Below are 27,328 nucleotides of genomic sequence, written 5' to 3'. Positions count from 1 at the left end.
GGAGGCTGCCTTCCTGGGGCTGGGACCTTCCTTGTGGCTGTTTGCTGAGCCCTGCCAAGATGCTACTGCCCCTCGGAAAGGGGGCGAGCGGACCCGGGCACAGGCGCCAGTGAGGGGCGCGCCAGGCCGTGTGCAGGCGATTTTACCCCTCAACCCACTGGCTGCAGCCAGCCACACCCTCCCCACCAGGATTTCTGTCCCGACAAGAAAAGAAACCATCGCTCCGCGTGCCCCGCTCACGCCGACGGGAACCCCCAGCCCAGCGCGGCGCACGGCACGTACTTGAGAACTTCTCCCAGTTCACAGTGAAGCCGAAGGTTGGCTGGGCCCTCAGCTTCGTGTGATGCTGGGCTCCCTTCAGGGGCGACCTGCGGACACAGTTGCTGGTGGCCGTCACGGCTGTGAGGTACTCGCTGGAGAATTCTCCCGCCTCGTTAACATCATGTATCTCCATCAGCGAGCCCAGCTCGTTCCGCCACAGGCCCGCACTGAGTCTGAGTGTAGGAAAGAAACATTTAACGAGAGAGAGAGAGAGAGAGGTCACATGTACCACAACAGAGTTCATAGCCCCCTCTCCCCACGCGTCAAAAGGACTGAGCAATGTCTTTTGCCTCTCAGGCTCACTAGTCCAACAGGTTCACTTACCCAAACTTTCTCGGTACCCCATGTCAAACGCCCCACTTACAGCTCTGGCCAGTCAGTGCAGACCCTGACACAGCATCCTGATGACCCCTCCTCTTGACTGTGCCTACACTGGCGTGATCTCGCGCCAAAGCGGCCGCTCTTGCGCAGAAATGTGCTGCCTGTCTCCATTGGCCGTGTGTTCTTGCCAAGTGCACTGACGTTCTCATGTATGAAATCAGGGCTTCTTCCGCAAGAATGACGATGCTCCCGCTCAGGGATAAGCCCTTTTGAGCAACTGTTCTTGTGCAAGAGGCCAGTGTAGACAGGCAACAGGAATTTCTTGAGCAAGAAAGCCCTGTGGCTAAAATGGCCATCGGCACGTTCTTGGGCAAGAGAGTGTCCACACTGCCATAGATGCTCTTGGGCAAAAGCACATGCCAGTGTAGACGTAGCCAGAAGAGTTCTTGCGCAAGAAGCTGCCAGTGTAGACGTAGCCCCTTGAGCCAGAGGCTAGGACACCTTTGTGTTGCTCCTGTGGTCCGCTGGCTGCTCGGTTGGGTGGGATCCAAGGTGTAAATTGCCCTGGGACTGGGGCTCGGCCTTTGGGACTGGAAGAGCCTCTTGGGAGGTGGGGGGTGGGATATAACCTCTCCCCTGTGTGAGGGGGTTGGGGGGGGCACAGGGAGCACTGAGGTGTGTGAGGGGGGTGGGGGATGGGTTATAACCTCTCCCCTGTGTGAGGGGGTTGGGGGGGGCACAGGGAGCACTGAGGTGTGTGAGGGGGGTGGGGGATGGGTTATAACCTCTCCCCTGTGTAAGAGGGGCTGGGGGGGCACAGGGAGCACTGGGGTGCCTGAGGGGAGGTGGGGGATGGGTTATAACCTCTTCCCTGTGTGAGGGGGCTGGGGGGCACAGGGAGCACTGGGGTGTGTGAGGGGAGGTGGGGGATGGGTTAGAACCTCTCCCCTGTGTGAGGGGGGCTGGGGGGCACAGGGAGCACTGGGGTGTCTGAGGAGAGGTGGGGGATAGGTTAGAACCTCTCCCCTGTGTAAGGGGGGCTGGGGGGCACAGGGAGCACTGGGGTGTCTGAGGGAGGTGGGGGATGGGCTATAACCTCTCCCCTGTGTAAGGGGGGCTGGGGGGCACAGGGAGCACTGGGGTGTGTGAGGGGAGGTGGGGGATGGGCTATAACCTCTCCCCTGTGTAAGGGGGGCTGGGGGGCACAGGGAGCACTGGGGTGTGTGAGGGGAGGTGGGGGATGGGTTATAACCTCTCCCCTGTGTAAGGGGGGCTGGGGGGCACAGGGAGCACTGGGGTGTGTGAGGGGAGGTGGGGGATGGGTTATAACCTCTCCCCTGTGTAAGGGGGGGTTAGGGGGCACAGGGAGCACTGGGGTGTCTGAGGGGAGGGGGGGATGGGTTATAACCTCTCCCCTGTGTAAGGGGGGGGTAGGGGGCACAGGGAGCACTGGGGTGTGTGAGGGGAGGTGGGGGATGGGCTATAACCTCTCCCCTGTGTAAGGGGGGGGGTTAGGGGGCACAGGGAGCACTGGGGTGTGTGAGGGCAGGTGGGGGATGGGTTATAACCTCTCCCCTGTGTAAGGGGGGCTGGGGGGCACAGGGAGCACTGGGGTGTGTGAGGGGAGGTGGGGGATGGGTTATAACCTCTCCCCTGTGTAAGGGGGGGTTAGGGGGCACAGGGAGCACTGGGGTGTGTGAGGGGATTTGCTTGGGAGGCTCCGTGCTGGCATAGTGGCTTTTGTGACCCATTCAGTAGTTTATGGATGAGGACCCCAGACTTGGGCAGTAAGTAGCCCTGGCTCCGAGCCATTTGCTCTGATCTGACACTCTCAGTCCCAGGGCCAGACCAGCTGAGGCTCAACAAGGACAAGCGCAGGGTCCTGCCCTTGGGTCGGAAGAATCCCAGGCATTGGTACAGGCTGGGTAAGGAGCATTGGCAGCCGATCCAGAGCAGTGATCATTCCCCTTTATTCGGCTCTGGTGAGGCCACATCTGGCCTACTCTGTCCAGTTCTGGGCCCCCCACTCTAGAGAGGACGTGGGCGCAATGGAGAGTTGAGTGTGGGGGCGACGAAGATGGTTCGGGGCTGGAGCACATGGCCTAGAGGAGAGGCTGAGGGATTGGGGTTTGTTTAGTCTGCAGTGCAGCAGAGCGAGGGGGGATCTGAGAGCAGCCTGCACCTCCCTGCAGGGGGTTCCAAAGAGGCTGTTCTCCGTGGGGGCGGGTGGCAGAATGAGGAGCAATGACCGCAGGGCACTGGACTAAGTGACCTGCCAAGGGCCCTCCTGGCCTTTGTGTCTGGCTCTGGGCACAGCAAAGCAGCCGGGCGAGCCGGGGGTGGGCAGGCAGCGCGGCAGGCGGGGGGGGGGGGGGCGCTGACTTGCTGAGCCACAGCGGGGGATCTATTCGCTGGGCAGCCCTCACGGCCGATGCCTGGGGCCGCTCCCATCGCTTGCCTGGCCGGGTCACTGGGGAGCATGGACCTGTCTGCACGTGGGGCCTGAGAGCTATTTGCAAACCAGAGGGTGGGACATTCCCCCCAGAACGTGTGTTTGGTACCCGGACACCAGGCTCACCAGGGAGCGACGCCCAGAGAAGTGAGCCTGGGGCTGGGGGTGCCGGGCGGGGCTAGGCCTGGGCTCGCCCAGAGGCCATGGAGAAGGGCAGCAGCATCTGTCATAACCAGGAGGGTTGGCCAGCACCTGGGGACTAAGGGGTTAACTGTCTCCTGTCTCTAGCCAGGTATCTGGACAGCCAATAGGAATGCAGGCAGGGCTTTCAAACTGGGACAAAGGAATTTTTAACTTTTCCCTCCTTTGTGTGAGCCAGGGCGGTTTCCCTCCAGGTAACGGAGATGGGAGGTGTCTCTCGCCAAGAAAAGTCTTTTCACAATAGGTAGGTAGGCTACAGCTAGTTAACCCGTCAGGCGTCATTGTTTTCCCGGTTTGGGACTGTGGAAATGGTGAGTGTGCTGCTGAAAGTGGGTTCCTCTCCTTTGAACCAAGTCCTGGGCCCGCGGATTCCCGTGAGGCTCGATTAATTAGTGGCTTTTTTCCACCTAGTGACGTTCTCACGCTTGCAACTATGGTTTTGTTTTGATGATAAAAGTTTGTTTCTTTTTTTTGAATTAACCTGGTATTGGTTCAGTTCTGTGTCCTGGGAAATCGGTCAGTGGGATCTGCAGGCCTCCGACTAGGGGGCAGCTCCCACAGACGGGAGCTGTATTTGCTCTTTTCTTTGTCAAGCGCTTTGGGGGAAACGAGCTTGAGGTCCCCCTGAGGTCTTTAGGGAGGAGGTTTCCCAAGTCATCTCTTCCCTGGTTTCTCTTGGAATGCTTGGATGGTGGCACCCGGTCTTATTCTCCAAAGTCCGGGCATTAGGATTTTGGGGGAAGTTTTTGTACCAAAGCCTGGAGAGATCAGGTTTTGGGGGGGCTTGTGCATTTATCATGCCAGAATGTGGAACAGCCTCCACAATCTTCCTGCCCCGGTCGGTGCCTTTTCTGCCCCCAGCCATCAGAGAGGGAGGAACAGCAAGAGCCGGGGCAACCAAGCTGCCAGGGTGTCCCCGAAAGGCCACAGCTCCTGGGAGAGATTCCAGCAGCTGCCAGGAGCTGGCGAGGGGCAGGTCAGGTCACGCCTGAAAGAGCCGAGGACGATAAAACACAAGAGATTCGTTTGCCTCCCTCGCTAGAGCTTTATGGGGAAAGGAGCTGAACTGCCGTGGGGGACAGGGCAGCTGGAGAGTGAGGGGAGATGGAGACAGACGGCGACTGCAGCCCAGCAAACAGCCGGGCGAGACGCTCTCCAGAGAGCCAGATCCAGTCGAGACCAGGCGGGCACAGGAGCCGTGGGGCGGGCACAGGAGTTGTGGGGCGGGCACAGGAGCCGTGGGGCAGACAGCATATTCACGGTGATAGTGGAGCAGGAGTGTCACACTGTGGAGAATGACTCTGAAGGATTTTCCCCCGCTCTCGATTTTGTTTCCGGGTGAAATCATTTGTGCCGACCCTGTGGAGAAGCACAGAGCTGGGGTTACTGGCCCAGGGCCTGCGCTTGGGGAACCCTCATACAAGGAGAACCAGGAGCATCAAGGGAGTCATGAAGATAAGGGCCAGACGTGACAATTCATAAAATCATAGGACTGGAAGGGACCTCGAGAGTCATCGAGTCCAGTCCCCGGCCCTCACGGCAGGACCAAATACTGTCTAGACCATCCCTGACCGGTGTCTGTCCAACCTGATCTTCAATATCTCCAGGGATATCCCAGTGTTTAACCCCCCTGACAGGTAGGAACTTTTTCCTAATGTCCAACCTAAACCTCCCTTGCTGCAGTTTAAGCCCATTGCTTCTTGTCCTGTCCTCAGAGGCCAAGGGGAACAATTTTTCCCCCTCCTCCTTGTGACACCCTTTTAGATGCTTGAAAGACGCTGTCATGTGCCCTCTCGGTCTGCTCCTTTCTAAACTAAACAAGCCCAGTTCTTTCAGCCTCCCTTCATAGGTCACGTTCTCTAGACCTTTCATCATTCTCATTGCTCTTCTCTGGACCTTCTCCAATTCCTCTACATCAGGCATGTCCAAAGTCCGGCCCGCGGGCCAATTGCGGCCCGTGTTCCGATTTAATATGGCCCCCGCTTCCTCCCCCTCTCCTGGCTCCCTGGCGCTCTTTTGAACTGGCGCGCCCAGTGCGCCGCTTCCGGCCGCGCCGCCGCCGCCCATGGCCTCCACGGTCCTAGAGCCTGCCCTGTAGGGCACATCCGCAGCCCCGCTCCCCCGCTCGGCTGCGGGTTCGCCCTGCTCCCGGGCCGCCGTGAGGCTGGCGTGCCCTGCGCTCTCCGCCCGCCTCCCACCCCGCGGGCCCTCCGCCTTGGGGCTGAGAGTGCGGGGACGGCCCTCACGCATGTTCACTTCTTCAAATCTGGCCCTCTTTGAAAAAAGTTTGGACACCCCTGCTCTACATCATTCTTGAAATGCGGTGCCAAGAACTGGACACAAGACTCCAACTCAGGCCTAACCAGCGCAGAGTAGAGCAGAAGAATGACTTCTTGTGTCTTGCTCACAACACTCCTGTTAATACAGCCCAGATCAGGTTTGCTTTCTTTGTATCAGCATCACACTGCTGACTCAGATTTAGCTTGTGGTCCACTCTGACCCCTAGATCCCTTTCTGCAGAACTCCTCCTAGACAGTCGCGTCCCATTCTGTGTGTGTGACATGGATAGGTCCTTCCTACGTGCAGAACTTAGCATTTGTCCCCCCATTGCCTGGGCCCCCCATCCGGGAATTCCCCTCCTGTAGTCTACACCTCACAGGGCCTCAGCAGGAGCATGGAGGGCAGGGAGGGGCAGCAGGCAATTCCTAGCAGTGCTTCATTTGGGGGGGCCCAGCTGCCCAGGGACGCAGAGTGGCTGTGAGTGTCCCACCCTGGCCTGGCCCCACTTTCACCCAGAGGCACCCTGGGGGCTGCACATCCAGCCGCCCCCTCCTGGGAAGGCCAGCAAGGCCATGCTTTGTGCTTGTCATAGAATCATAGAATCATAGAACTGGAAGGGACCTCGAGAGGTCATCGAGTCCAGCCCCCCGCCCTCAAGGCAGGACCAAGCTCCGTCTACACCATCCCTGACAGATGTCTATCTAACCTGTTCTTAAATATCTCCAGAGAGGGAGATTCCACCACCTCCCTTGGCAATTTATTCCAATATTTGACCACCCTGACAGTTAGGAATTTTTTCCTAATGTCCAATCTAAACCTCCCCTGCTGCACTTTAAGCCCATTACTCCTTGTCCTGTCCTCAGAAACCAAGAGGAACAAATTTTCTCCTTCCTCCTTGTGACACCCTTTTAGATATTTGAAAACCGCTATCATGTCCCCCCTTAATCTTCTTTTTTCCAAACTAAACAAGCCCAGTTCATGAAGCCTGGCTTCATAGGTCATGTTCTCTAAACCTTTAATCATTCTTGTCGCTCTTCTCTGTACCCTTTCCAATTTCTCCACATCTTTCTTGAAATGTGGCGCCCAGAACTGGACACAGTACTCCAGCTGAGGCCTAACTAGTGCAGAGTAGAGCGGCAGAATGACTTCACGAGTTTTGCTTACAACACACCTGTTGATACAACCTAGAATCATATTTGCTTTTTTTGCAACAGCGTCACACTGTTGACTCATATTCAACTTGTGGTCCACAATGACCCCTAGATCCCTTTCCGCCATGCTCCTTCCTAGACAGTCGCTTCCCATCTTGTATGTATGGAACTGATTGTTCCTTCCTAAGTGGAGCACTTTGCATTTCTCTTTATTAAACCTCATCCTGTTTACCTCTGACCATTTCTCTAACTTGCTAAGGTCATTTTGAATTATGTCCCTATCCTCCAAAGAAGTTGCAACCCCACCCAGTTTGGTATCATCTGCAAACTTAATAAGCGTACTCTCTATCCCAATATCTACATCATTGATGAAGATATTGAATAGTACGGGTCCCAAAACAGACCCTTGCGGAACTCCACTTGTTATCCCTTTCCAGCAGGATTTAGAACCGTTAACAACAACTCTCTGACTACGGTTATCCAGCCAATTATGCACCCACCTTATCGTGGCCCTATCTAAGTTATATTTGCCTAGTTTATCAATAAGAATATCATGTGAGACCGTATCAAATGCCTTACTAAAGTCTAGGTATATGACATCCACCGCTTCTCCCTTATCCACAAGGCTCGTTATCCTATCAAAGAAAGCTATCAGATTAGTTTGGCATGACTTGTTCTTCACAAACCCATGCTGGCTATTCCCTATCACTTTATTACCTTCCAAGTGTTTTCATATGATTTCCTTAATTACCTGCTCCATTACCTTCCCTGGGACAGACGTTAAACTGACCGGTCTGTAGTTTCCTGGGTTGTTCTTATTCCCCTTTTTATAGATGGGCACAATATTTGCCCTTTTCCAGTCTTCTGGAATCTCCCCTGTCTGCCATGATTTTTCAAAGATCATAGCTAAAGGCTCAGATACCTCCTCTATCAGCTCCTTGAGTATCCTGGGATGCATTTCATCAGGACCTGGTGACTTGCTGACATCTAACTTTCCTAAGTGATTTTTAACTTGTTCTTTGTGTATCCTATCTTCTAAACTTACCCTCTCTCTGCTTGTATTCACTACGTTAGGCACACCTCCAGACTTCTCGGTGAAGACCGAAACAAAGAAGTCATTGAGCATCTCCGCCATTTCCAAGTTCCCTGTTACTGCTTCTCCCTCCTCACTAAGCAGTGGGCCTACCCTGTCCTTGGTCTTCCTCTTGCTTCTAATGTATTTATAAAAGGTCTTCTTGTTTCCCTTTATGCCTGTAGCTAGTTTGATCTCATTTTGTGCCTTTGCCTTTCTAATCTTGCCCCTGCATTCCCGTGTTGCTTGCCTATATTCATCCTTTGTTATTTGTCCTAGTTTCCATTTTTTATACGACTCCTTTTTTATTTTGAGATCATGCAAGATCTCCTTGTTAAGCCAAGCTGGTCTTTTGCCGTATTTTCTATCTTTCCTACACAGCGGAATTGTTTGCTTTTGGGCCCTTAACAATGTCCCTTTGAAATACTTCCAACTCTCCTCAGTTGTTTTTCCTTTCAGTCTTGCTTCCCAAGTTCTCTGAGCTTATCAAAATCTGCCTTCCTGAAATCCATTACCTCAATTGTGCTGGTCTCCCTTCTACCTTTCCTTAAGATCATGAACTCTATTATTTCGTGATCACTGTCCCCTATACTGTCTTCCACTTTCAAGTTCTCAACTAGTTCCTCCCTATTTGTTAAAATCAAATCCAGAACAGCTTCTCCTCTGGTAGCTTTTTCAATCTTCTGAAACAGAAAGTTGTCTCCAATGCAGTCCAGAAACTTATTGGATAGCCTGTGCCTCGCTGTGTTAGTTTCCCAACATATGTCTGGATAGTTGAAGTCCCCCATCACCACCAAATCTTGGGCTTTGGATAGTTTTGTTAATTGTTTAAAAAAGGCCTCATCCACCTCTTCCACCTGGCTAGGTGGCCTGTAGTAGACTCCTAGCATGACATCACCCTCATTTTTTACCCCATTAAGCTTAACCCAGAGACTCTCTACACAGCTATCTCCTACGTTCATCTCCACTTCAGTCCAAGTGTGTACATTTTTAATATACAAGGCAACCCCTCCTCCCTTTTTTCCCTGTCTGTCCGTCCTGAGCAAGCCGTACCCTTCCATACCAACATTCCAATCATGCGTCCCATCCCACCAGGTTTCTGTAATACCATAAGAACATAAGAACATAAGAACGGCCGTACTGGGTCAGACCAAAGGTTCATCTAGCCCAGTAGCCTGTCTGCCGACAGTGGCCAGCACCAGGTACCCCAGAGAGGGTTGACCGAAGACAATGATCAAGCGATTTGTCTCCTGCCATCCCTCTCCAGCCTCTGTCAAACAGAGGCCAAGGACACCATTTTATCCCCTGGCTAATAGCCTTTTATGGACCTAACCTCCATGAATTTATCCAGCTTCTCTTTAAACTCTATTATAGTCCTAGCCTTCACCGCCTCCTCTGGCAAGGAGCTCCACAGGTTGACAACACGCTGTGTGAAGAAGAACTTCCTTTTATTAGTTTTAAACCTGCTACCCATTAATTTCATTTGGTGTCCTCTAGTTCTTCTATTATGGGAACTAATAAATAACTTTTCTTTATCAGCCCTCTCCACACCACTCATGATTTTATAGACCTCTATCATATCTCCCCTCAGTCTCCTCTTTTCTAAACTGAAAAGTCCCAGTCTCTTTAGCCTCTCCTCATATGGGACCCGTTCCAAACCCCTAATCATTTTAGTTGCCCTTTTCTGAACCCTTTTCAAAACCAAAATATCTTTTTTGAGGTGAGGAGACCACATCTGTACACAGTATTCAAGATGTGGGCGTACCATAGTTTTATACAGGGGCAGTAAGATGTTCTGGGTCTTATTTTCTATCCCTTTCCTAATAATTCCTAGCATCCTATTTGCCTTTTTGACCGCCACTGCACACTGTGTGGAAGTTTTCAGAGAACTGTCCACGATAACTCCAAGATCTCTTTCCTGATTTGTCGTAGCCAAATTAGCCCCCATCATACTGTACATATAGTTGGGGTTATTTTTCCCGATGTGCATTACTTTACACTTATCCACATTCAATTTCATTTGCCATTTTGTTGCCCAATCACTCAGTTTGGTGAGATCTTCTTGGAGTCCCTCACAGTCTGCTTCTGTCTTGACTATCCTAAACAGTTTGGTATAATCTGCAAACTTTACTACCTCACTGCTTACCCCTTTCTCCAGATCATTTATGAATAAGTTGAAAAGGATTGGTCCCAGGACTGACCCTTGGGGGACACCACTAGTTACCCCTCTCCAATCTGAAAATTTACCATTTATTCCTACCCTTTGTTTCCTGTCTTTTAGCCAGTTCTCAATCCAGGAAAGGACCATCCCTCTTATCCCATGGCCATGTAATTTACACAAGAGCCTTTGGTGAGGGACCTTGTCAAAGGCTTTCTGAAAATCCAAGTATACTATATCTACTGGATCCCCCTTGTCCGCATGTTTGTTAACCCCTTCAAAGAACTCTAATAGATTAGTAAGACAGGATTTCCCTTTACAGAAACCATGTTGACTTTTGTCCAACAAATTATGTTCTTCTACATGATTCACAATTTTATTCTTTACTATTGTTTCGACTAATTTGCCCGGTACTGAAGTTAGACTTACCAGTCTGTAATTGCTAGGATCGCCTCTAGAGCCCTTTTTAAATATTGGTGTCACGTTGGCTACCTTCCAGTCATTAGGTACGGAAGCCGATTTAAAGGATAGGTTACAAACCACAGATAATAGCTCAGCAATTTCCCATTTAAGTTCTTTTAGAACCCTTGGATGAATGCCATCCGTCCCGGAGATTTGTTAACATTAAGTTTTTCTATTTGTTCCAAAACCTCCTCTAATGACACTTCAATCCGGGACAGTTCCTCAGATTCATCACCCACAAAGGACGGTGCAGATTCAGGAATCTCCCCAACATCCTCAGCTGTGAAGACTGAAGCAAAGAAATCATTTAGTTTCTCCGCAATGGCTTTATCGTCCTTGATTGCTCCTTTTATAGCTCGATCATCTAGGGGACCCACAGGCTTTTTAGCAGGCTTCCTGCTTCTAATGTACTTAAAAAACATTTTATTTCTTTTTGAGTTTTTGGCTAGCTGTTCCTCAAAATCTTTTTTTGCTTTTCTTATTACATGTTTACACTTGATTTGACAGTGTTTATGTTCTTTCTATTTATCTTACTAGGATTGGACTTCCACTTCTTAAAAGATACCTTTTTGTCCCTCACCGCTTCTTTTACATGGTGGTTAAGCCACGGTGACTCTTTTTTAGGTCTCTTGCTATGTTTTTTAATTTGGGGTATACATTTCAGTTGGGCCTCTATTATGGTGTCTTTAAAAAGTTTCCATGCAGCTTTCAGGGATTTGGCTCTAGTCACTGTGCCTTTTAATTTCTGTTTAACAAACCTCCTCATTTTTGTGTAATTCCCCTTTTTGAAATTAAATGCCAGGGTGCTGGACTGCTGAGGTGTTCTTCCCACCACAGGAATGTTGAATGTTATTATATTATGGTCACTATTCCCAAGCGGTCCTGTAACGGTTATATCCTGGACCTGATCCTTCACTCCACTCAGGACTAAATCGAGAATTGCCTCTCCCCTTGTGGGTTCCTGCACTAGCTGCTCCAAGAAGCAGTCATTTAAGCCATTGAGAAATTTTATCTCCGCTTCTCTTCCTGAGGTGACATGTATCCAGTCAATATGGGGGTAATTAAAACCCCCCATTATTATAGAATTCTCTATTTTGGTAGCCTCTCTAATCTCCCTCAGCATTTCAATGTCAGTATTGCTGTCCTGGTCAGGTGGTCGGTAATATATCCCTACTGCTAATTTCTTGTTATTGGAGCATGGAATTACTATCCATAGCGATTCTATGGAACATGTTGATTCACTTAATATTTTTATTTCATTTGATTCTACATTATCTTTCACATACAGTGCCACTCCGCCACCCACCCGGCCTGCTCTATCCTTTCAATATATTTTATACCCCGGTATGATTGTGTCCCACAGGTTTTCCTCATTCCACCAGGTTTCAGTGATGCCTATGATGTCAATCTCCTCATTTAATACGAGGTACTCTAGTTCACCCATCTTATTAGTCAGACTCCTAGCATTTGTGTACAAGCACTTTAAAAATTTGCCACTGCTTATTTGTCTGCCCTTCCCTGATGCATTGGATTCCTTTCTATGCGGTTGTTTGTCAGCTCTGGCCAATGGTTTGCCCTCTCCCTTCCTCTCTTTCCGACTACAGCTTAGAGAATCTCTATCAACGGATTCTCCTCTAAGAGAAGTCTCTCCGATTTACGTGCATCTCCGCACCAATCGGCTTTCCCCCATCTCTTAGTTTAAAAACTGCTCTACGGCTTTATTACCAATGATATCATAGTTGTATTTATTGGTTAGCAATTCCAGTTCTTCCTGCTTATTACCCATACTTCTCGCATTTGTATATAGGCATCTAAGATACTGATTTGATCTTGCCTCCCTGTTGTGCCCTGACCCTCCTTTCTCCTTGCCATTATAGGCCGTAGTCCCCCCCATTTCCAACCCATCTCCCAGTCCCACACATTCAGCACTTACCTGTGGGCTTTGCTCACCTGCCCCCGTCAAACCTAGTTTAAAGCCCTCCTCACATAAAAGAGCCCTCTTCCGGGTCCCTGCGCTCTGACCCGGCTCCCCACGCTCCCTCCTCCTACCCCCGACCCTAGGGGAGAAGAGCTGTGGGCAGACGTGGGCCTAGTCCCAGCCTAACCCGCTGGGGGATTCGACACCGCTCTGGGGTGTGACGGGGCCAGGCCCTGCCGTCCCGCTCCATAGGCAGCACCTTGGCTCCCAGCCAGGCTGTGCCCAGCACCCACCTGGTGGCCCCCCAGCTGTCTCCTGGGGACCCGACCTTCTCACGCAGCAGCCATGTAACCTTCAGAATTTCCTTCCTTTTCTCATCCACGAAGCACTGGCCCACGAAGACGGTGGTGGAGTCTGCGAGGGAGCAGGCAGGAGTCAGAAGGAGGGACACTCCATGTGGCCCCAGGGATCCGGGGGTGCAGGGTACTGTGTGCCGGTGACAGCAGTGTTGCCTGGGAGGGCATGTTCCCAGGCACCCTCCATTGGTCTTGAATTCAGCTCCTGACCCCAGAAGCAGCCTTGCAGGTAACAACGAGCCAGGAAGAACTGTGGACCCGTCCTGACATAGGATGTAACCAGAGACTTTTAAGCCAGCAGCTGTAACATCTCTGCTAGAGCCTGCATCGAGGACTGGGAGATTCGCTGCATGTAACGGAGGATACTTTAACAACCTCACTCTCAGGCTTTTCTTTCTTTTAGTAATGAACCTTTAGATGGTAGATTCTAAAGGACTGGCCCAGTGTGACCTTGTGGGTAAGATCCAGAGGGTAAATTGACCTGGGATCTGTGGCTGGTTTCTTGGGACCTGAAGAACCTGTTCGGGGTAGGTGCGATGGGTTCTGTAACCCCTCACCTGTGTTAGGCCCGGGGCTGACTATGGCACTGGGAGAGCTGGGATGTCCGAGGGGTTTTGCTCGTGAGGCTTCCTGCTGGCCGGATTGGCAGCTGGAGCGCTCGGTGTGACTGGTGTGGCCTATCGGGAAGGTCTCCAGTCAGGGGCTGTAGGGAGCCCTGAGTTTGAGCAATTCGCCCTGAGCAGACGCCCTCAGCTGTGCCCAGACCTGGCCCGGCCCATCACACATACTAGCGGAGATAAAAGATGCACTCCGGCACATTCCTGCTCACTCGCATCCCATGTGGGTGAAATCTGAGGTGGAACAAGTATCAGCAACACGGGGGCCCTGTTACCCCACCCGCCTCTGGGCCACCTCTTCTTTTCTAACACTGACCATAGCCAGCTCGGCGCGGTTCTGCCCTGCCCAGGGGCAGCCCCCTCGGGCCTCATTCCACCCCCCGCACACGCCAGGCCCCTCGCCGGTCTCACTGCCCCCGGGTCCCTCCATGGATAAAGCTCTCCAGGGGTATGTCTACACTACAAAGTTAGTTCGAACTAACATTCCTAGGCGCTACACTAGCGCTGCGTTAGTTCGAATTTAATTGGAACTAGCGGAGCGCTTAGTTCGAACTAGGTAAACCTCATTCTACGAGGATTAAGCCTAGTTCGAACTTACTAGTTCGAATTAAGGGCTGTGTAACCCCTTAATTCGAACTAGTGGGAGGCTAGCCCTCCCCAGCTTTCCCTGGTGGCCACTCTGGCCAACACCAGGGAAACTCGTCTGCCCCCCTCCCGGCCCCGGACCTCTTAAAGGGGCACGGGCTGGCTATGGTGCCCATGCCAGGTGCAAGCCTGCCAGCACCCAGCCAGCAGACCCTGCTACTGGGTCAGACAGGCTACTGGCCTAGATGGACCTTTGGTCTGACCCAGGACGGCCATTGTAAGCTCAGGGCTCAGGGTTGGGGGTCTCAGTGGACCCCCTTGATTTTCATGCAAACCTGCTCATGGGTGGCCAGGCTGGCAGCTCTCCTGCCCTAGACGGCCACTTTCCTGTGCCTAGTGCGGAGGTCGTGGACAAGGTCCACGATGTCCGCACTAGCCCAGGAGGGTGCCCGCCTCTTGCGGTCCCGGGCAAGCTCCTGGGAGCCGCCAGCCTGGTCCCGGGAAGAGGCTGAGGGCTGGGGGGCATCGGGTGGGTGGCTCTGTGCCGTGCCAGGTGCAGGGTCTGCTGGCTGGGTGCTGGCAGGCTTGCACCTGGCACGGGCACCGTAGCCAGCCCGTGCCCCTTTAAGGGGTCCGGGGCCGGGAGGGGGGCATAGAGTTTCCCTGGTGTTGGCCAGAGTGGCCACCAGGGAAACCTGGGAAGCCTTAGCCTCCCACTAGTTCGAATTAAGGGGCTACACAGCCCTTAATTCGAACTAGCTAGTTCGAACTAGGCTTAATCCTCGTAAAATGAGGTTTTCCTAGTTCGAACTAAGCGCTCCACTAGTTCAAATTAAGTTCGAACTAGCGGAGCGCTAGTGTAGCGCCTAGGAAAGTTAGTTCGAGCTAACTTTGTAGTGTAGACAGACCCACATGTACATACCTGGAGCCCATAAGCGAACACACACAGAGCCCATAAGCGAACACACACAGAGCCCACTCTCAAGAGCACCCAGAGCCCTTGAGCGAAGGTGCCCAGAGACCACAGGCAAACGCATACGGAGCCCATGGGCGAACACTGCCCCCCTCTGAGCTGCTCCCGCCCTGCCTGAGAGGCTGCGTTCCTGGGGCTGGGACCTTCCTTGTGGCTGTTTGCTGAGCCCTGCCAAGATGCTACTGCCCCTCGGAAAGGGGGCGAGTGGACCCGGGCACAGGCGCCAGTGAGGGGCGCGTCAGGCCGTGTGCAGGCGATTTTACCCCTCAACCCACTGGCTGCAGCCAGCCACACCCTCCCCACCAGGATTTCTGTCCCGACAAGAAAAGAAACCATCGCTCCGCGTGCCCCGCTCACGCCGACGGGAACCCCCAGCCCAGCGCAGCGCATGGCACGTACTTGAGAACTCCCAGTTCACAGTGAAGCTGAAGACCGGAGACGTCTCTGCCTTCGTGTGATGCTGGGCTCCCTTCAGGGGCGAGATGCGGATACAGTTGCTGGTGGCCGTCACGGCTGTGAGGTACTCGCCGGAGAATTCTCCCGCCTCGTTAACGTCATGTATCTCCATCAGCGAGCCCAGCTCGTTCCGCCACAGGCCGGACAGGTCACACTGAAAGGGGAGCAGACGTGTTCCCACGCACGGCGTGAGGCCGGGGCCCCAGGACCCCAACAGAGCCAACGGGCCTGGCCTGGGTCCTGGAACCCCGGGGAGCTGCGGGCGTCAGACGAACCCCCGGCCCTGTGCTCTGAGGTGAGCGGCGAGCCCCTGGCCTTGTCTGGCACCAGCTGGCTGGCAGGGGCCCCGTGCCCGGTCCGTGGGGGGGACTTTGCAGAGCCCCTGGTCTCGCCGTGGGGCGCGTGCGCCGTTACTGACACCCAGGCCTGGGTCCCCGCCCGCTCCCGCGCCAGGCAGCCTGAGCGGACAGGAGGAGCCGGAGTCCGACCTCACAGGGCGGGAAGCAGAGACGCCCAGAGACGTCAGAATGGGAATTGGCCCTGTGACGGCGCGTTGGGGGGTCCCCCGTCTCCTGCACCCCGAAATGGCACAAACAGACTGCACCAGCCGGTGGAATAGAGGAAGTTTATTGCCTCTCCAGGATACAGCACAGCACAGATGGAATCTGGTCACAGAGCTGGGCTAGGATGCCTCAGGCCCCCTTGAGATGGGGGAGACTGGGCCCCTAAACTCCAGCCCCTTTCCTTAGGCTGTCTCCTCCATGCTCCCAGACACCAACTAAACTCACCCTCTTCCAGCCCTGCCCCCCAGCCAGGGCAGCATTCACCTTCCTTTGTTCCGCTCCATGGGGGGTGTCTGGCCACTGGTTTGCATAGTGACTCATCCTGTTTTGCTGGGTCCTGGTACCCATGGCAGCCAGTGGGGCCACCCCAGAGCCAGCAGCATAGAAACCAGCCAGATACCCCCACTACGTCACAGGCCCCCAGACCAGAGACATTGGGGCAGGGGGCCTGGCGAAGCCTCTTGGCCTGCGGCCGGTGACGTGACACCGAGACCTGTGGCCCCCAGGGTCCGGCAGCCCGAGCGCCCGTCTTGATTCAATATTTTACAGACTCCACATCCCCCACTGAGCCCCAAGACCCCACCCTCACCCTGCCTCTTCCTGCCCCCCACTCCGCCCCTGCCCCCTCACCCTGCCACTTCCTGCCCCCCACTCCGCCCCTGCCCCCTCACCCTGCCTCTTCCTGCCCCCCACTCTGCCCCTGTCCCCCTCACCCTGCCTCTTCCTGCCCCCCACTCTGCCCCTGCCCCTTCACCCTGCGTCTTCCTGCCCCCCACTCCGCCCCTGCCCCCTCACCCTGCCTCTTCCTGCCCCCCACTCTGCTCCTGCCCCCCTCACCCTGCGTCTTCCTGCCCCCCACTCCGCCCCTGCCCCCTCACCCCGCCACTTCCTGCCCCCCACTCCGCCCCTGCCCCCTCACCCCGCCACTTCCTGTCCCCCACTCCGCCCCTGCCCCCTCACCCCGCCACTTCCTGCCCCCCACTCCGCCCCTGCCCCCTCACCCCGCCACTTCCTGCCCCCCACTCCGCCCCTGCCCCCTCACCCCGCCACTTCCTGCCCCCCACTCCGCCCCTGCCCCCTCACCCCGCCACTTCCTGCCCCCCACTCCGCCCCTGCCCCCTCACCCCGCCACTTCCTGCCCCCCACTCCGCCCCTGCCCCCTCACCCCGCCACTTCCTGCCCCCCACTCCGCCCCTGCCCTCTCACCCTGCCTCTTCCTGCCCCCCACTCCGCCCCTGCCCCCTCACCCTGCCTCTTCCTGCCCCCCACTCTGCCCCTGCCCCCCTCACCCTGCCTCTTCCTGCCCCCCACTCTGCCCCTGCCCCTTCACCCTGCGTCTTCCTGCCCCCCACTCTGCCCCTGCCCCCCTCACCCTGCCTCTTCCTGCCCCCCACTCTGCCCCTGCCCCCCTCACCCTGCCTCTTCCTGCCCCCCACTCTGCCCCTGCCCCCCTCACCCTGCCTCTTCCTGCCCCCACTCTGCCCTCCTCACCCTGCTTCTTCCTCCCCCCACTCTGCCCCTGCCCCCCTCACCGTGCCTCTTCCTGCCCCCTATGCCTCCCCTACACCCTCACCCTGCCTCTTCCTGCCCCCCACTCTTCCCCCCACACCCCGCCTCTTCCTGCCCCCCACTCTGCCCCTGCCCCCCTCACCCTGCCTCTTCCTGCCCCCCACTCTGCCCCCCTCACCCCGCCTCTTCCTGCCCCCACTCTTCACCCCTCACCCCGCCTCTTCCTGCCTCCCACTCTGCCCCTGCCCCCCTCGCCCCACCTCTTTCTGCCCCCACCCCTCCCCGTCCCCTTCCTCCCTGCCTCTTTCTGACCCAGCCCCAGCCCCACTCCACGCCCCTTTCTAATGCTTCCTGCACATTCCCCGTGGGGGGGAGGGCTGATCAGCTGGGCCCCTGGACATAGCTGCTGCCCCCAGTGTCTGACCCACGTCCCCTGGGTTCCACTGGGCTGGATCCCCTCGTCTCCTGCACTGGGCAGGGGGAGCAGCCTGTTCCTGGCTTGTCACGACCCCATTACCGGTGGGATCCTTAGCGCCTGGTCTCCTCGACACGGGACACGCCCCACTTGGGCCCCCCAGCACCTGCAGGGCCCCTGCCTGCCACCGTCAGCACATCGACACAGCAAGGGAGCTCTGGCCCCGCTGCAGACATGGTCCCTGGAACATGGTCCTGCCCCCTCGGCCGGCACAAACCTGGGATGGCCCAGACCCCTCAGACCCTCGCCTGCCCCAGAGCCAGCACCCAGCCCCCTCGGTCCCTCGCCCAGCCCCAGAGCCAGCACCCAGCCCCCTCGGTCCCTCGCTCTGCCCCAGAGCCAGCGCCCAGCCCCCTCGGTCCCTCGCCCTGCCCCAGAGCCAGCACCCAGCCCCCTCGGTCCCTCGCCCTGCCCCAGAGCCAGCGCCCAGCCCCCTCATCACTCGCCCTGCCCCAGAGCCAGCACCCAGCCCCCTCGGTCCCTCGCCCAGCCCCAGAGCCAGCGCCCAGCCCCCTCGGTCCTTCGCCCTGCCCCAGAGCCAGCGCCCAGCCCCCTCGGTCCCTCGCCCAGCCCCAGAGCCAGCGCCCAGCCCCCTCGGTCCCTCGCCCTGCCCCAGAGCCAGCGCCCAGCCCCCTCGGTCCCTCGCCCAGCCCCAGAGCCAGCGCCCAGCCCCCTCGGTCCCTCGCCCAGCCCCAGAGCCAGCGCCCAGCCCCCTCGGTCCCTCGCCCTGCCCCAGAGCCAGCACCCAGCCCCCTCGGTCCCTCGCCCTACCCCAGAGCCAGCACCCAGCCCCCTCGGTCCCTCGCCCTGCCCCAGAGCCAGCACCCAGCCCCCTCGGTCCCTCGCCCTGCCCCAGAGCCAGCGCCCAGCCCCCTCGGTCCCTCGCCCTGCCCCAGAGCCAGCACCCAGCCCCCTCGGTCCTTCGCCCTGCCCCAGAGCCAGCACCCAGCCCCCTCGGTCCCTCGCCCTGCCCCAGAGCCAGCGCCCAGCCCCCTCGGTCCCTCGCCCAGCCCCAGAGCCAGCGCCCAGCCCCCTCGGTCCGTCGCCCTGCCCCAGAGCCAGCGCCCAGCCCCCTCGGTCCGTCGCCCTGCCCCAGAGCCAGCCCCCAGCCCCCTTGGTCCCTCGCCCTACCCCGGAGCCAACACGCAGCCCCCTTGGTCCCTCGCCCTGCCCCAGAGCCAGCACCCAGCCCCCTCGGTCCCTCGCCCTGCCCCAGAGCCAGCACCCAGCCCCCTCGGTCCCTCGCCCAGCCCCAGAGCCAGCGCCCAGCCCCCTCGGTCCCTCGCCCTGCCCCAGAGCCAGCACCCAGCCCCCTCGGTCCCTCGCCCAGCCCCAGAGCCAGCGCCCAGCCCCCTCGGTCCCTCGCCCTGCCCCAGAGCCAGCACCCAGCCCCCTCGGTCCCTCGCCCTGCCCCAGAGCCAGCGCCCAGCCCCCTCGGTCCCTCGCCCAGCCCCAGAGCCAGCACCCAGCCCCCTCGGTCCCTCGCCCAGCCCCAGAGCCAGCACCCAGCCCCCTCGGTCCCTCGCCCTGCCCCAGAGCCAGCCCCCAGCCCCCTCATCACTCGCCCTGCCCCAGAGCCAGCGCCCAGCCCCCTCGGTCCCTCGCCCTGCCCCAGAGCCAGCACCCAGCCCCCTCGGTCCCTCGCCCTGCCCCAGAGCCAGCCCCCAGCCCCCTCATCACTCGCCCTGCCCCAGAGCCAGCGCCCAGCCCCCTCGGTCCCTCGCCCTGCCCCAGAGCCAGCGCCCAGCCCCCTCGGTCCCTCGCCCTGCCCCAGAGCCAGCACCCAGCCCCCTCGGTCCCTCGCCCTGCCCCAGAGCCAGCGCCCAGCCCCCTCGGTCCCTCGCCCTGCCCCAGAGCCAGCGCCCAGCCCCCTCGGTCCCTCGCCCTGCCCCAGAGCCAGCGCCCAGCCCCCTCGGTCCCTCGCCCTGCCCCAGAGCCAGCGCCCAGCCCCCTCGGTCCCTCGCCCTGCCCCAGAGCCAGCACCCAGCCCCCTCATCACTCGCCCTGCCCCAGAGCCAGCACCCAGCCCCCTCGGTCCCTCGCCTGCCCCAGAGCCAGCACCCAGCCCCCTCGGTCCCTCGCCCTACCCCAGAGCCAGCACCCAGCCCCCTCGGTCCCTCGCCCTGCCCCAGAGCCAGCACCCAGCCCCCTCATCACTCGCCCTGCCCCAGAGCCAGCGCCCAGCCCCCTCGGTCCCTCGCCCTGCCCCAGAGCCAGCACCCAGCCCCCTCATCACTCGCCCTGCCCCAGAGCCAGCACCCAGCCCCCTCGGTCCCTCGCCTGCCCCAGAGCCAGCACCCAGCCCCCTCGGTCCCTCGCCCTACTCCAGAGCCAGCACCCAGCCCCCTCGGTCCCTCGCCCTGCCCCAGAGCCAGCACCCAGCCCCCTCATCACTCGCCCTGCCCCAGAGCCAGCGCCCAGCCCCCTCGGTCCCTCGCCCTGCCCCAGAGCCAGCGCCCAGCCCCCTCGGTCCCTCGCCCTGCCCCAGACCAGCCCCGAGCCTGTCAGCCCCTCATCCCACCCGGTACCTTTCTCTCTAGAGAAACGCTCAGGGTCACCAGAGCCAGGACAATGGACAGAGAGACGCCGATTCCCCCCATTGTTACTGGGAGTGGAAGCCGCGTGTGGGTGGCAGAGGGATCTCCTGCAGGGTCTGGTGTCTGGGTCTCCCAGTCAGGTCCCTGTCTATAGCCCGTGAGAGAGGCGGGGCTGGGACCTGAGCCAGATCCTCGCTGACTCGCTCGTCACAGACCTAGATGCCGTGTTTGCTTAAGATTAATTTCCCAGAAAGAGAAAGTGAAAAGGGGCGTGTGACCTGGGCAGCGATGGGCAAGTCCCTGTGGAACGGAGTCCAGGGCTGCCGCTCGCTGGGTAACTCTGTGGGCCCCGTGCAGCTGACCTAACTGCAGGAGATCCTGTAGGAGATGCTGGAGGCTTTTATGCACCAGCACCTGCAGGACTGGGATGTGTTCCTGCCCCACCTGCTGTCTGCACACAGGGAGGTGCACCAAGGGCCTGCCAGGTTCCTCCTGACCGAGGCCTGGTGCAGAAGGGGGAAGGGCCCCCTGGGGATTCTGAGAAAGGGGGAGACGCCCCCCAATGGAGCGTCGGGGGTGGGGGACATCCTGGCTTTCTGGGAAAGGCTCGCGGAACTCATGGGCCGGGCCAGAGAGCCCCTGGGCAGAGCCCGAGGGAGCGGAAGGGCTGGTACGGCCGCAGAGAGGGGGCCTGCACCGGCCCCACAAAGCCGTGCAGCAGCCAAACAGGGCGGAGCCGGCTCCTGCAGGGCAGCGCCGTGGCAGGAGAGATGTGGCGTCGCGGGGGGCTGTGTGCCTTGTAACCCCGGGTATGTGTAGACTACATCCCTCTGCAATGTGCAACGAGGCTCACAGGAGTGGCCGACAAAGGCTTTCCTCATCTTGACTGCCGCTTTTTGCCGACAAACTGCTGAGTCAGCAAAACGCGGCCGCCATTTTTATTCGAATGAAGCGTGGGATATTTGAATCCCTGCTTCATTGACTATGTCGGTATGTCTCATTTACACCCCTCTGTCGCAGAGGCATGTGGTCTAGACATACCCCCGGGCTATGTCTACACCCGCGGCTTCTTGTGCAAGTACAGTCCGCAGAGCATCCACAGCCAGCCTGCTCTTGCGCAAGGAAACTTACAGTACAGCGTGGGAAGAGAGGGCTTCTTGCACAAGCGCTGTGCTCTTTTCTAACAGGTGTAAGCCCTCTAGCGCAGGAGCTCTTGCACAAGAGGGCAGTGTGGCCGCGAGGCAGGGGTTTCTTGCGCAAGAAAGCATCCACACTGCCATGGGCCCTCTGGCACAAAAGCACAGCTCCCACATGGCAGTGTGGACGTGTTCTTGTGCAAGAAGCGCCAGTGTAGACATACCCCACTGTCCCCCCCCCGGCTGTGCTGGGAGGCGGGTTCCCACTGGCTCACCCCACATCTGTATTAGCCATAGACATTCAAGTCTCAGCCTGAGCAGAGAACAAGGCTCTTCCCCGGGGAGAGACAAAGGGAGGGAGGCAGGGACTGTCCCCAGGCTGGGGGGTAGAGCCTGGGAGATGTTAGTCTCGGCTGGGCTAGGATGGGTGAACCCTCCCCCCAAGGGACTATGGGCTGCTGACCCTGGCTCCGGTGTTAACATTGCTCCTATGCTGCTCTATAGCTCTGAGAAGCAATAAAACTCTCTACTCTTCTGGCTGACTGAGTCACATCTGGCTGTGGACAGGGGTGCAGGGTCGGGGATCCCCAACGCGCCGTGCAGGCCTGGGATACCCAACGGCAGTGCAGGCCTGGGATACCCAACGGCAGTGCAGGCCTGGGATACCCAATGCGCCATGCAGGCCTGGGATACCCAACGGCAGTGCAGGCCTGGGATACCCAACGCACCATGCAGGCCTGGGATACCCAACGGCAGTGCAGGCCTGGGATATCCAACGTGCCATGCAGGCCTGGGATACCCAACGGCAGTGCAGGCCTGGGATACCCAACGGCAGTGCAGGTCTGGGATACCCAACGGCAGTGCAGGTCTGGGATACCCAAAGCGCCATGCAGGCCTGGGATACCCGACGGCGGTGCAGGCCTGTGATACCCGACGGCGGTGCAGGCCTGGGATACCCGACGGCAGTCCAGGCCTGGGATACCCGACGGCAGTGCAGGCCTGGGATACCCAACGCGCCATGCAGGTCTGGGATACCCAACGGCGGTGCAGGCCTGGGATACCCAACAGCAGTGCAGGCCTGGGATACCCAACGCGCCATGCAGGCCTGGGATACCCAACGGCAGTGCAGGCCTGGGATACCCAACGCGCCATGCAGGTCTGGGATACCCAACGGCGGTGCAGGCCTGTGATACCCGACGGCGGTGCAGGCCTGGGATACCCGACGGCGGTGCAGGCCTGGGATACCCGACGGCGGTGCAGGCCTGGGATACCCGACGGCGGTGCAGGCCTGGGATACCCGACGGCAGTCCAGGCCTGGGATACCCAACGGCAGTGCAGGCCTGTGATACCCGACGGCGGTGCAGGCCTGGGATACCCGACGGCGGTGCAGGCCTGGGATACCCGACGGCGGTGCAGGCCTGGGATACCCGACGGCGGTGCAGGCCTGGGATACCCGACGGCAGTCCAGGCCTGGGATACCCGACGGCGGTGCAGGCCTGGGATACCCGATGGCGGTGCAGGCCTGGGATACCCGACGGCGGTGCAGGCCTGGGATACCCAACAGCAGTGCAGGCCTGGGATACCCAACGCGCCATGCAGGCCTGGGATACCCAACGGCAGTGCAGGCCTGGGATACCCGACGGCGGTGCAGGCCTGGGATACCCGACGGCGGTGCAGGCCTGGGATACCCGACGGCGGTGCAGGCCTGGGATACCCGATGGCGGTGCAGGCCTGGGATACCCGACGGCGGTGCAGGCCTGGGATACCCAACGGCGGTGCAGGTCTGGGATACCCAACGCGCCATGCAGGCCTGGGATACCCAACGCGCCATGCAGGCCTGGGATACCCAACGGCAGTGCAGGCCTGGGATACCCGACGGCGGTGCAGGCCTGGGATACCCGACGGCGGTGCAGGTCTGGGATACCCAACGCGCCATGCAGGCCTGGGATACCCACCAGCAGTGCAGGTCTGGGATACCCAACGGCAGTGCAGGTCTGGGATACCCAATGCGCCATGCAGGCCTGGGATACCCGACGGCAGTGCAGGCCTGGGATACCCGACGGCAGTGCAGGTCTGGGATACCCGACGGCGGTGCAGGCCTGGGATACCCGACGGCGGTGCAGGCCTGGGATACCCGACGGCGGTGCAGGCCTGGGATACCCGACGGCAGTCCAGGCCTGGGATACCCGACGGCAGTGCAGGCCTGGGATACCCGACGGCGGTGCAGGCCTTGGATACCCAACGGCGGTGCAGGCCTGGGATACCCAACGGCGGTGCAGGTCTGGGATACCCAACGCGCCATGCAGGCCTGGGATACCCAACGCGCCATGCAGGCCTGGGATACCCAACGGCAGTGCAGGCCTGGGATACCCAACGGCGGTTCAGGCCTGGGATACCCAACGGCGGTGCAGATCTGGGATACCCAACGGCAGTGCAGGCCTGGGATACCCAACGGCGGTGCAGGCCTGGGATACCCGAAGACGGTGCAGGCCTGGGATACCCGACGGCGGTGCAGGTCTGGGATACCCAACGGCAGTGCAGGCCGTGGATACCCAACGGCAGTGGAGGCCTGGGATACCCAACGCACCATGCAGGCCTGGGATACCCACCGGCAGTGCAGGTCTGGGATACCCAACGGCAGTGCAGGTCTGGGATACCCAAAGCGCCATGCAGGCCTGGGATACCCGACGGCGGTGCAGGCCTGTGATACCCGACGGCGGTGCAGGCCTGGGATACCCGACGGCAGTCCAGGCCTGGGATACCCGACGGCAGTGCAGGCCTGGGACACCCGACGGCGGTGCAGGCCTTGGATACCCAACGGCGGTGCAGGCCTGGGATACCCAACGGCGGTGCAGGCCTGGGATATCCAACGCGCCATGCAGGCCTGGGATACCCAACGCGCCATGCAGGCCTGGGATACCCAACGGCGGTGCAGGCCTGGGATACCCAACGGCGGTGCAGATCTGGGATACCCAACGGCAGTGCAGGCCTGGGATACCCAACGGCGGTGCAGGCCTGGGATACCCGAAGGCGGTGCAGGCCTGGGATACCCGACGGCGGTGCAGGTCTGGGATACCCAACGGCAGTGCAGGCCGTGGATACCCAACGGCAGTGCAGGCCTGGGATACCCAACGCGCCATGCAGGCCTGGGATACCCACCGGCAGTGCAGGTCTGGGATACCCACCGGCAGTGCAGGTCTGGGATACCCAACGGCAGTGCAGGCCTGGGATACCCAACGCGCCATGCAGGCCTGGGATACCCAACGGCAGTGCAGGCCTGGGATACCCAACGGCAGTGCAGGCCTGGGATACCCAACGCGCCATGCAGGCCTGGGATACCCAACGGCAGTGCAGGCCTGGGATACCCAACGGCAGTGCAGGCCTGGGATACCCAACGGCGGTGCAGGTCTGGGATACCCAACGGCGGTGCAGGTCTGGGATACCCAACGGCAGAGCAGCCTGGGATACCCAACGGCGGTGCAGGCCTTGGATACCCAACGGCGGTGCAGGCCTGGGATACCCAACGGCAGTGCAGGTCTGGGATACCCTACGGCAGTGCAGGCTTGGGATACCCAACGCGCCATGCAGGCCTGGGATACCCAACGGCAGTGCAGGCCTGGGATACCCAACGGCAGTGCAGGTCTGGGATACCCAACGCGCCATCTAGGCCTGGGATACCCAACGGCAGTGCAGGCCTGGGATACCCAACGGCAGTGCAGGCCTGAGATACCCAACGGCGGTGCAGGCCTGGGATACCCAACGCGCCATGCAGGCCTGGGATACCCAACGGCGGTGCAGGCCTGGGATACCCAACGGCGGTGCAGGCCTGGGATACCCAACGGCGGTGCAGGCCTGGGATACCCAACGGCGGTGCAGGTCTGGGATACCCTACGGCAGTGCAGGCCTGGGATACCCAACGGCAGTGCAGGCCTGGGATACCCAACGGCGGTGCAGGTCTGGGATACCCAACGGCAGTGCAGGCCTGGGATACCCAACGGCAGTGCAGGCCTGGGATACCCAACGGCGGTGCAGGTCTGGGATACCCAACGGCAGTGCAGGTCTGGGATACCCAACAGCGGTGCAGGCCTGGGATACCCAACGGCGGTGCAGGCCTGGGATACCCAACGGCTGTGCAGGCCTGGGATACCCAACGGCAGTGCAGGCCTGGGATACCCAACGGCAGTGCAGGCCTGGGATACCCAACGGCTGTGCAGGCCTGGGATACCCAACGGCAGTGCAGGCCTGGGATACCCAACGGCGGTGCAGGCCTGGGATACCCAACGGCGGTGCAGGCCTGGGATACCCAACGGCAGTGCAGGCCTGGGATACCCAACGGCAGTGCAGGCCTGGGATACCCAACGGCGGTGCAGGCCTTGGCAGTGCTGTAACTAGCTAATGTTGTGCCTGAGGAAAGAATATAAAACTGCACCTCTCGCGTGTCTGTATCCGTAGTAGTTATTTCGGAGAAAAAGGGGCAATACACACGTCTCTCCCTACACACACGGCTCACTTACACACAGACCAGAAGGGATTTCCTTGTGCCACAGGCACAACAGCAATATGGAAGCAGGAGCATCACGTTACAGTGCAAAGGAAAGAACCACCCCCCCGGGCCTGATCTCACAGCACGAATGTGAAAACTGAGAGCAAAGACGCCATCCCTGCCTCGGAATCCGCTTCAGCCACAGCGTTCTGGCGCTGCTGAGCGACAGCCAGGCAAAGGCGCTTCCTGCTTTCAGGGAGGGTGGCTGGCAGGGTGCACTGAGGCTCCAGGCATAACACTCCATTGCAGCTACATGGCTGCACATGTGTTTAATCGTTGATGGCTGGGTGCCCTGGGGTGCACAGTTGCAACACTCACATGTAGGGTCCCCTACAGATCTGGCTGATTAATACAGGTAGCTCAGTCCCAACACCCCGGTCTCATAAGCTAGTGAGGGAATGTATGGCCAGAGTCCCACCCCCACGTACTCACTCTGCTCATCTTCTCCATCCCCCTCGCCTTCCTCATCATCGCCGGGACCATCGCCTCCTGCTCCTGCCCCTGCCCCTGCCCCGTGGCTGGGATGGCCCTGGTGCACCATGCTGAGCCGCCACTGGTGGGTCTGATGCACATCCGGCAAGGGGTGTTTCCTTTTCTCCTCCCTTGCACATGCCGATGGTCTCAGGGGAGCCGTGTTAGTCTGCAAATTGAAAACCAGCCAGAAGTCGTGTGGCCCCTCAGAGCCTAAGAAAAAGATGCAGCTAGTACCATGAGCGCTTGCGGGCCAAGCCTGCTTCACTCAAGAGCCTCTCATCAGAGGAAGTGGGTTGGCCCATAAGAGCGGGAGATACTAGAGATATCCTTGCGCTGGTCTCTGAGTGCCACAGGACTGCTTACCAATGGGGAAATGCCTTTGTCCTCTAGGTCAATAGATCACTGATCTCAGTTTATCCGCCTGCCTGTCAATTCGTCACCAGCGGCCTTTTGTTATTTCTGTCCCTCCCAGTCCCTCAGTCTGGTCTAAACTGGATATTCGGGGTTTCCAAGGTTGCGGGTATTCGTGGGACCCCAGTGCCATTGACGGTTGCTTTGTCAAGGTGAAAGGTCCCAAATATATGAGCATTGACCTTTCTCTCTAGGTGAAAGGTCCCAGGCACATGCATGATAGTTTTGCTTCTGCTTACTATACAGGATGTGGCTTGTAAGTCCCTTGTGTTACAGTGAAACATAAGAACGGCTGTACTGGGTCAGACCAAAGGTCCATCTAGCCCAGTAGCCTGTCTGCCCACAGTGGCCAATACC

At 58.7% G+C, this 27,328-nt stretch overlaps 2 protein-coding genes across 3 annotated transcripts in view; both read right to left on the bottom strand.

Moving 5' to 3' along the window:
• Positions 1–1,255, bottom strand: part of LOC102455010 (avidin-like) — a 35,172-nt gene extending 33,917 nt beyond the window's left edge. The window contains exon 1 of the mRNA XM_089779520.1: positions 283–1,255. Within this exon, the coding sequence (XP_089635646.1) occupies positions 283–565 (283 nt within the window). The 5' untranslated portion in view covers positions 566–1,255. The remainder of the gene's footprint in view (positions 1–282) is intronic.
• A 3,065-nt stretch (positions 1,256–4,320) lies between these two features.
• Positions 4,321–26,903, bottom strand: LOC102452053 (avidin-like). Of its 2 annotated transcripts, none has more exons than XM_075917095.2 (4): positions 26,519–26,903; positions 15,267–15,477; positions 12,630–12,750; positions 4,321–4,654 (listed from the first exon to the last, which is right to left on the bottom strand). In XM_075917095.2, the coding sequence occupies exons 1-4, from the start codon at positions 26,657–26,659 to the stop codon at positions 4,552–4,554; spliced, it is 576 nt and encodes a 191-aa protein (XP_075773210.2). In that variant the 5' UTR covers positions 26,660–26,903; the 3' UTR covers positions 4,321–4,551. The 2 variants fall into 2 exon arrangements, with proteins under 2 accessions (XP_075773210.2, XP_075773211.1); XM_075917096.2 differs by lacking the exon at positions 26,519–26,903 and adding an exon at positions 20,399–20,569.
• Positions 26,904–27,328: the final 425 nt, after the last annotated feature.

Source organism: Pelodiscus sinensis, chromosome 6 (genome assembly GCF_052426305.1).
Source record: "Pelodiscus sinensis isolate ZL-2025 chromosome 6, ASM5242630v1, whole genome shotgun sequence".
Classification (NCBI taxonomy): domain Eukaryota; kingdom Metazoa; phylum Chordata; order Testudines; family Trionychidae; genus Pelodiscus; species Pelodiscus sinensis.
The sequence above is the reverse complement of the archived record's forward strand: the minus strand, read 5'-3'. Positions and strand labels throughout refer to the sequence as shown.